General features: G+C 44.0%; 1 protein-coding gene across 2 annotated transcripts in view; it reads left to right on the top strand.

The window, feature by feature from the left end:
- The first annotated feature begins 1,763 nt into the window (after positions 1-1,763).
- Positions 1,764-9,695, top strand: part of Nt5e (5'-nucleotidase ecto) — a 45,450-nt gene continuing 37,518 nt past the window's right edge. For both annotated transcript variants that reach the window (XM_046431929.2, XM_046431937.2), the window contains exon 1: positions 1,764-2,180. In XM_046431929.2, the coding sequence (XP_046287885.1) occupies positions 1,842-2,180 (339 nt within the window). In that variant the 5' untranslated portion in view covers positions 1,764-1,841. The remainder of the gene's footprint in view (positions 2,181-9,695) is intronic.

Genomic DNA, 9,695 nt, shown 5'->3' with positions numbered 1-9,695 from the left:
AGATGAAAGTAAGTGGAGAAAGGAGAACTTTTGTGTATTGATGCAAAAATGTAAAATGGCGCAGACACTCTAGAAGAAAATGTGCTGCTTCCTCAAAAATTAAACTTAAGAATTATCCTGTGATCCAACAATTCACTTCTGAGTGTATAACCAAAAGAAGTAAAGGAAGGAACTTGAGTAGATATTTGTACATTATTTTCATAGCAGCTTTATTCACAAGAGCCAAAGGTATCCATCAACTGACGAATGGACAAACAAAACGTGGTATTACATAGAATGAAACATTATTCAGCTGTTACAAAAAAAGGCAATTATTACTTACTGTGTACAATATGGATGAACCTTGAAAACATTCGGCTCAGTGAAACAAGCCAGTCACGAAAGGACAAATAGTATATACTCGCATTTACAGGAGGTACTTAGAATAGTCAAATGCACAGAGACAGAAATTAGAACACCGGTTGCCAGGTGTTAGGGAAGAGGAAATGAGGAATCATTGTTTAATGGCTACAAAATCTCATTCTGGGAAGACGAAAAAGTTTTGAAGATCAGTGGCCGTGATATATACTTAATGCCACTTAACTGTACACTTAAAATGGTTAAATAGCAAATTTTATATTATGTGCATTTTCACACTATTTAAAAAATCTTTTAAATAACAGGACTAGCTTGATGCATTTTGGAGGAGTGTGAAGAATACCTAATGGGGACCCAAACTAATTCTCATTCCCATTTCTTCCCAAAGCTGCTAGAGTGTTGGTTATATTTAATTCGAGCCCTGGAATCAATCCAGAGACATCCAGAGGGACATTCTGCAGCAATTTTAATTCAATAATAATGAAATGTTTGTTATATGTATTCCTATTATTGCCTTCCGTCACACACACACACACACACACACACACACACACACCATCCTTAAAACCTCAAAAATAGAACAGAAAAAAGAGATTATCGGAAAAGCAACAGAGGACAGCAGAGTGCCCAAAGAGCTGTCCGAGAACTCCTTCACTACCCCAACCCCACGCCCCATGCCCGCAGGATCCGATTAGCTTTCCGGAGCTGTCCAAGCATTGCTGTGCTGTCTTATCACTGAGATTTTAATCGCAAATAAACGAGGGACTGCATCCTAGTGATTTCTTAACTTCTGAGAGACTGCAAATCTAAGCACTTTAGACTTGCCGAGCTCTCAAAACTACACTTGCTGAGCTCTCAAAACTACACAGGGCGTCACATCTTAAAAGGAGCTTTTGGCTTCCGCAGCCCAAATTGCAAAGCGCTCCTCTTTCCTGCCTCGCTTCTTACTCTGCGCCCCCACTGCACGCGCACCGACTTGCTCATCTTGCTTTCCGCCCCTTCTTTTCTCTCTTTTTGCTCTTCAAAGTGAAAGCTCTCGCAACCACAGGTCCAACAGAAATCATACATTCTCGTAGAGAAACCCCCAAGAGGCGAGGATCAGTGAGGATCCCCACACTTGGCGAACCGTTCCAATTCCTTCCGCGCACCGGGGAAACGAAAACCACCAGCAGTGGGGTTGACGGTGCCCAGACTCCAGGGATCGCTGCCGGTGCCCGCTCACCGCCCGGAACAACTTCCTCACTGTTCCTTTAGGCAACTCTTGCCAGCCCCTAGCGGCGCCCCGGGCTCCAGGTGCCAGGGTCGGATCGGGTGACTGCGCGGGCGTGCGCATAGCCCTCGCGGTGGGCCTCAGAGCATTAGGAGGACCCGCCCCGGACCCGCCCCTTCAGCCAGGGCGCCTAGCCGGGCCCCGGCTGCTGGCCTGCACTCGCCGGCACTCTCCCGGCCCGCACGCAGTCGCGTCGGCTCTACGCTTCGCAGCCATGGGTCCCGCGGCTGCGCCAGCGCCTGTGCTGCTGCTCCTCGCGCTGGACGCACTGCTGTGGCCCGTAGCTGGCGCCTGGGAGCTCACCATCCTGCACACCAACGATGTGCACAGCCGGCTGGAGCAGACCAGCAAGGACTCCGGCAAGTGCCGCAACGCCAGCCTTTGTGTGGGCGGTGTGGCGAGGCTCTTCACCAAGGTGCAGCAGATCCGCCAAACCGAACCCAACGTGCTATTGCTGGACGCCGGCGACCAGTACCAGGGCACCATCTGGTTTACTGTGTACAAGGGCTCCGAAGTGGCGCACTTTATGAACGCTCTGCGCTACGATGCCATGGTAAGCCAAGAGCTCCCAGGTTAGAAGTCCCAGACCCAGAGAGTTGCCAGATGGACAAGGAGCCGGTGGCACTGCGTGGCAAGAGCTAGACTCTGACCAGTGTGTAGATTGGGTATAAGATTTCAGACTTAAAAGTCTTAAACTGATGTTTGGGCCCTCAGTATGAGATGGGGTTATTTACAGGAGCGGGATCCCTCTCTGCCTGTAGGGCTTTGACAGTTGTTGAGGACTAAGGGCTGAATAGGGCCCTCACGCATTTCTCTCATTTACTGCTGAATTTTTCAAATAATGCCTTATCTCAATTTAATTGAAAGGGAAGCTGAGAGTCAAAGCTAAGTAAATGATGCAGGTCACCAGCACCAAGAGGAAAATAATAAGAATGGACACCCGGTCCTTTGACCCTGAAGCTTGAGCATAATAAACTCACAGCCTTGAGTAGATTTCCGGCTCAGCTACTTTCTCTGTGACCTAAGGCACGTTATTTACTCCCTGTGTCTCAGCCTACAGCCTCAAAGCATTGTCTGTACAGAGTATGGTCTAGGAATGTTTGTTATTTACTACAGTGTAGGTTCAAAAGAAAGAAACTTAAGAGAGGACCAAAATACTGAAACTCTTGAGATTTTAATAAAATCAGTTTGACAGCAGAGATTTAGGAAGAGAGCCCAACTTAAGAGACAAGTGGCTCTCAAAACATTTAAAGAGTTTAGTCCACCCTCCCAAATATTTTTTAAAATGTGATGCTTTGTTTGTTGGGCCAAATTCTAGAAAAAGGACAGGAAGGGGGTTACACAGTAATAGATAGGGGTAACTGAGAAGTATATATGGTGATGGCTGTTTTAAATCAAGCCATGGGCCAAGTTTAACCTCATGTTAGTCTACAATGAAAGAATTCCACCACACTGTTAAAAACAAACAACAAGCTAGGAACAAGACAACTTAAGAGTTTTGGAAGAGGAAGAATAGAGCAAAATTCCCAGGAATTTGTGAAGTCATGTGTGGAAGGGAAGGGAAGGTGTCCCAGGCTGGGACACAGAAGGCTGACAGTAAGTACACTTTACACAAGAAAAGCTCAGAGGTCAGGAGAACCTCTGGATACTTGGAAAAGGGAGGACAGGAAAAGATGATAGAGGGCATAGTTGTTTAGTCATACCCCCACCCCAAGAAGAAAGCTTATTTTGGAGAGATGAGGGAAGGGGAAAGAGTTCCCTTTGTTCTGATTGTTGGTTTAGAGATTATCAGGGATATCCAAAGCTGCAGCCATTCAAACAGGTCCCTAAATTTCCAGAGTTGGGAGCGGGGTGCTCACCAGCATCTTTGTCAAGAACTCTCTGGTCTCTTTGTCTTGCTATTTCCACAGCTAGATCTTCCAGATGCTTTGCAAACAATAATGCCAACTTAAATGTTTATATAATTGAATTGTTACTAGTTTAAGTCTCCACTTCCTTCCAGAGGAGTAGAATAAACCTTAAATGAGTTTATTTTGATTTCACACATCAATCACAGAAAACAACTTTTTCTTCCTCAGTTGTGTAAGCTCCCTTTGGTGAAAAAAAATTGAAGGCTTCCTAGTTTTCCTAATAATAATATTTCACTCTTTAAACCATATTGAGCTCATGATGTTGATCATCATATCAAATGTTGATGACAAGACAGGTGAATCTAGAGTGATCTGCTACAAGATGCATCCCATCTTCTTTGTGAATGTTTAAAATACTTTTTGTGGAATGAAATTACTTTCTTTCAATATTGTTCAAAGTAATTGGACTGGGGCCTGAGGAAAACAGACTCCTTATACAGCATTGGCAGGGAGTAAAGTGGGGAGGAGGTTGAATGGCAAGGTTCATGGCCATGTTTTTGATAGCTTTCCATCAGGACTTACTCTGCACAGTTTATGGATGTTTGATAAACATGATTTGACCGGCATAAAATCCCAGTTCTTTTCTTTTTTTCTTTTTCTTTTTTATACTAGAGATTGAACCCAGGGGTGTTTAGCCACTGAGCCACAACCCCAGCCCTTTTTATTTTGAGACCCAGGGATCCCGATAAATTGCTTAGGTCCTCACTCAGTTGCTGAGGCTGGCTTTGAACTTTGCAATATTCCTGCCTCACTTTCCTGAGCCTCCAAGATTACAGGCATTCACCACCACACCCAGCAAAATCCCAGTTCTTGTATTGCTACATCATGTGATACAGCTCTGCTGTATTCCATCTTTGAGTTGTTTGTTTGTTTGTTTTGTTTTGTTTTTACTGTTATCTTGCTATATAACCTTCAGGGAATTTGTTGTATTTTGCTACAAACATTTCTCCATTGTAGCCACCTGCTATGTCTCAATTATCAAGAGACTGGAGTTTCGGATCAGGGTGGATCAGGCTATGAAGGGCATTTTCAGTTTCCTGTACGTGGGATCTGGTTTAGAGAAGCCATCTAAGGACTGGGGGTTGTGGAAGATAAAGCCCCTGGAATCTAGCTTAGTCCCTGAAGTGCCCTAGAGCAAGATCCTCCAGGGTGATGTAGGCTTTCTGGATCTGCCAAGGCCCTGTGAGAGCAGCTGGTATAGTTCTGATAGCTGTGGAGGCCTCAGGGCAAGCCTGGGGATCCCATGCACTCAGCTACTTGGCCAAACACTAGGGGAAGGGTGACAGACTTTGCTAGTTGGTGTGGCTATCTTAGCAGATCCATGAGGAATGTGGAAGACAGAGGATGCACCAGTGGTATATATTAGCCTAGTTAATTCACTGAGCCTCTGTGTTCCTCAACTGTTAAAACAGAAATGATAATCCCTACCATGTAAGATTTCTGTGAGAAATACCTGAGAATAAATGTCAAGGGCCCTATCCTCCTGTGGCTCACAGTAAGCACTCTCTAAAGGTTAGTTCCATATGCCCTGGGGGACAAAGTTGTGAGGAAGAGAAGGTTTGAATTTGGATCTGTCAGTTTATCTGGTTCTGACAGTCTGGCACAAACCACCACCTGCCTCCCCTCCACCATCTTTCCTAAATCCCATTGTCTAACTATTCTTAATATTTACTCATTGAGTGCCTTATGAAATCTCCTCAAAGCACAAAACTGAAGGGACTCACAGAGGTGAGATTCTTGCCCATGGTCTATAAGGAAGATAACTATCCGTGGGTCTCCATGGCTTCCCAGAAGGGAGGCTTTTTATTTACCTGGTTCCTGCTTCTGAGGCTCTGGCTGCTGAACCCATTTTCTGCTCCCAACTGCTTGACCCTGCATCCAGTTTGGGGACCATGTCCCCTGCCTTTAACACACTCGGGGAACAGTTAGACTGAATAGGTCTTTGGCTGCAATTCACACTTCCTAAATGTGTTTGATTTATATGGCTTTGTTTCTGTGTGTACTTGTAGAACCTTTATGTGCTTATATTTTAAAATTATGTAAATAAACAGTTCTCTTGTTTTATTCTGTTTCTTTTCTTCTAACTTGTTTCTGTGATTCACACACATCACTTGGCATTTGCCAGTACCTATATAACACTGTGTGCAGTGCTCCATGGTGGTCATGCATTTTACCCAGCCACTGCAGCCAATGCCAGTCTAGAGATAGTTTCCCTGTATCACCAGAGAAAAGATTATCCCCAGGAGAGAGTAGCAAGGAGTTCCTTGGAGAGTGAGGAGTATTTGACTCAGGACCAGAGGGTCCTTGACACACATGATAGAAAAGAATTTCAGCATGTGTCCCTAGAGACACAGAGATCTATTTAGGAAAGCCAAGAATACACATTCAAGAGAGAATGCAGGTCATCTTGAGAGTGAGAAATGGGTTTTGGGGGTCTCCAGCTCTTTTTTTAAAGGCAACTGGATGATGGGTGGGCATGAAAAGGTATTTAAGGATGACATCAGTCTGATCACAAGACAGTTTCTGACAGTCTGTTCACTGTGCGGATCCTTAGGCTGATATAGTCTCCATTATCTGATCAATAATAACACTGGAAAGGCACCTAAATTAGCAGTTCCTCAAAATAGCATATTTCTCTTCGCCTTTTTTTTTTGGGGGGGGGGGGGCTAATTAACAGTGAACAAGGTACTTATCATAAATTGGTAAATTTATGCTAACCTTGAGATTTACAGATTTCCCCAAAATTTGGGAGTGACAGGACTGGGGAGAGATAGACCTGGGAAAGTAGTTATGTGGAACTTTAAATCAAAAAATATTTTTCCTTTCCTTGCTCTATGTCTCTTTTCTACCTATTTTAAAATATCTTCTATCCTACCTTACCTGACTCACAAATTAGGCTGCTTCAAATATCTTCCTGCAGGATTTCTTTGATTTCTTTGAGAACTGTACCCAAAAGCAAAGTTGCTGGTCACAGAGCACATGTATATAGTACTTGATTCGGGACTATCACATTTCCTTTCTGGATGACTGGAGTCCCTGCCCACCCTGCAACCCAAGCAAAACATGTAAATCCCTATATCTTTACCTATTTTTCATAGCATAATTCAGCTTTCCTGTTTCACATTGTTTTATCTGTTTTTTTCTAATAACTAATGAACTGGGACAACTTTAGATATGTTGCTTGACTTTTTAGGTTTTCTCTTCCCTAATTGTTCACATCTTCTAGTCTTTTTCTTTAGATAAGTCTTGCTTAGCCAGACATGGTGGTGCTCACCTGTAATCCTAGCTACTTGGAAGGCTAAGGCAAGAGGATCACAAGTTCAAGGCCAGCCTCTGCAATTTAGCAGGACTTTGGAGCTGGGGATGGGCTGAGGACGTAGCTCATTGCTTTCCAACCATGAGTGAGGCCCTGCATTCAATTGCCTGTATTGCAAAAGAAAAAAATGATGTTTGCTTTATTTTTCTTAATTTTTAGCAGTTCTAGTTATTATTTATGATCAGTATTAGACATTGTAATTATCTTCCAATTATGCCATATCTATCATGATGTCTTCCACTAAACAGAAAATCCTTCATTTGGTGTAGTCTAATTCATCTTTTTTTCCTTCTGGTTGGTGCATTTGAAAGTTTGTGTAGTAGTTTGCTAATTTGAAGTTTGTACCTCCAGCACTACTCACTGGAAATTCAGAGATTGTTACTGTTCTCTTGGCCTTTTAAGAAATAAATCTATGCTGATTACAGTGGCTTACACCTGTATCACAGCAACTCAGGAGACTGAGACAAGATGGTCTAAAGTTCAAGGCCAGCCTCAGCAAATAAGCAAGGCCTCAAGCAACTTGATGAGACTGTGTCTCAAAATTCAGATAAATAAATCAATAATAAATAAATAAATAAATAAGGTTGGGGATGTAGCTCAATGGTAAAGTCCTCCTAGGCTTAATCCCAGTTCCGGAGGGAAGGAAGGAAGGAAGAAAGGGAGGGAGGGAGGGAGGGAGGGAGGGAGGGAGGAAGGAAATCTGTGATCTTTAGCTATGCCAGTCCCCTCTGGAGGCCAGCAGTTTTTCACATATGTTGAATCTGCTTGTCTCAGAGGCTCTGTACATGTCTGAACACCTGGAATCCTAAGGAACTTTGTTTCAGTGAGATGTTTCCATTCCTGAAGGGGCAGCAGTATGAGCCACAGGTGTCCAGGCAGGAGTCTGCAAGATGAACCAGCCTAGACCAGAGTGGTGTGGCAGAAATCAAGGGAGGTGAGGTTGTCTAAGTCTTACAGGCCACCTGAGAAGTTAGACCTCTCTTGTTATGGTAAACTGTGGGGTTTCTGAGTAGAAGGTGACTGATGTAATAAAATATGACTATTTGTTCCTGTCACAGAGCTCATAACACCTAAGAAATTTCCTAAGAGTTCTTGGTGTTCACAGTGAGCTCCTTTGATAATATCAGAGTTTAAGCTAATGAGGTTACTTAGGGTAGAGCCATGGAGACCCTCAAGATGGGGCCAGTCACTAGAAAGACCAAATGATTAGAGAATTAGAGAGTTGGAACTTCCAACCTCATGCATCAGCCTCCAGGAAGAGAAGAGCTAGAAACCAAGCTCTGTAAAAACTCTTGACGAAGAAGTATGATAAGTCGCTGACCATACAGAGGTTCCTGGAGGGGAGGTATGCCCTGTGAGGGCATGGGATCTCTGCAATCCACTCCCCATATCTTGCCCTGTTCATCTTTTCCATTGGGCTATTCCTGAGTTGTATTCTTTTATAATAAACTCTTAATAGGAAGTTTTGGAGTTTTGTGCATTGCTCTAGCTGATTATCAACCCTGAGGTTGGGGTCATGGGATTTATAGCTGGTCAGTTAGAAATATGGGTGGCCCAGGCAGGCCTCTCTCCTGATATCTGAAGTAGGGGCAGTCTTGTGTGACTGAACCCTGTAACTTGTGGGAAATGCCAAATCCAGATAGTGTCAGCATTGACCTGAGTTGTTCAACAACCAGCAATGTTTACAGAGTATTGGAGGATTGGTCCACGTGAGAAAAAAACTTCAGCTATTTAGAAATCAGTTTGAGAAAATGAACAGAAATTAATGGGAAGGAGAAGACACCAGAAACTGGAAAGAGACTGAGAAGCAATCTGTGGGTGAGGTGACAAGGACCACATTGTGGTGATGGCACAAGCCTGAATCCACTAAACTGGCTTCAATAGGCAGGTAGCATGGCACTGAGCTACCGGGTGCCTTGTGGGTAAGACTGTCTGGATCACATCTTCTCTCTGCCATGTGGAAACTATGGATAGTGAGCGGGTTATTTAATGGCATGACACCTCTGTTCCACATGTAAAATGTTAAGTGATGGCGGGTTGCAACCCATAGTTTGCCGTGGGATTTAATAGAGCTGATAATGCATGAAAAGTTCTTGGCACAATACCAGCCCACAGTCAGATGTCAGGAGTGCTGGCTATTCTCACCTGCTGTTGGCAGAGGTGGCCCAGGAAGTATGTCTTTGACAGATACCTAAGGGGGTTCAAGCATGGGGCTCTGGGAAAGTCAGCAGGCTTTGATATTACCATACAGGGGTGTGCTTCCATTACTCATGCTCAACCTCATCCTGATCTGTTTTCTGTTGCTATAACAATACCCAACACTATAAGGGGGGGGAAAAGGATTTATTTTGATTCACAGTTCTGAAGGCTGGGAAGTTCAAGATCAGGCTGACTGCATCTGGGGAAGTTCTTCTTGCTGGGTAAGGCTGTCTGCAGGGTCCTGAGGCCATGCAGGGCATCCCCATGGCAAAAAGGGCTCATGTTAGAGACAGAACCAAACTGGCTTTTGTAACAGATCCACCCTCAAGTTAACCCATGAACCCATGAATGGATCAATCCATTCATGAAGACAGCACCCTCATGACCTAATCACCTCATAAAGGTCCCACCTCTTTTTTTTTCCCCACCTCTTAATACCTCACAATGAAAATTAAATTTCACTGGGAGTTTTTGTGGGGCATGGAAGTCGTTGCACCCTCCAATAACTGAGGACTACTATTTCAAGCACTTAAATATAATATAAAGGCTTTTCCTTGGACTTACTGGACGTGCCTGGTCCTTGTGGAGCTGGGACAAACAGAAACAGTGTAGAGGGGTTTGAATGGGTGTCAGGACACAAGGG

This window comes from Marmota monax, unplaced genomic scaffold (assembly GCF_021218885.2).
Source record: "Marmota monax isolate L192 unplaced genomic scaffold, Marmota_monax_Labrador192_F-V1.1 WCK01_AAM20220418_F8-fsc00013, whole genome shotgun sequence".
In the NCBI taxonomy this organism is placed as follows: Eukaryota; Metazoa; Chordata; class Mammalia; order Rodentia; family Sciuridae; genus Marmota; species Marmota monax.
Note: the sequence above shows the minus strand (reverse complement) of the source record. Positions and strands in the feature narration are given on the sequence as shown.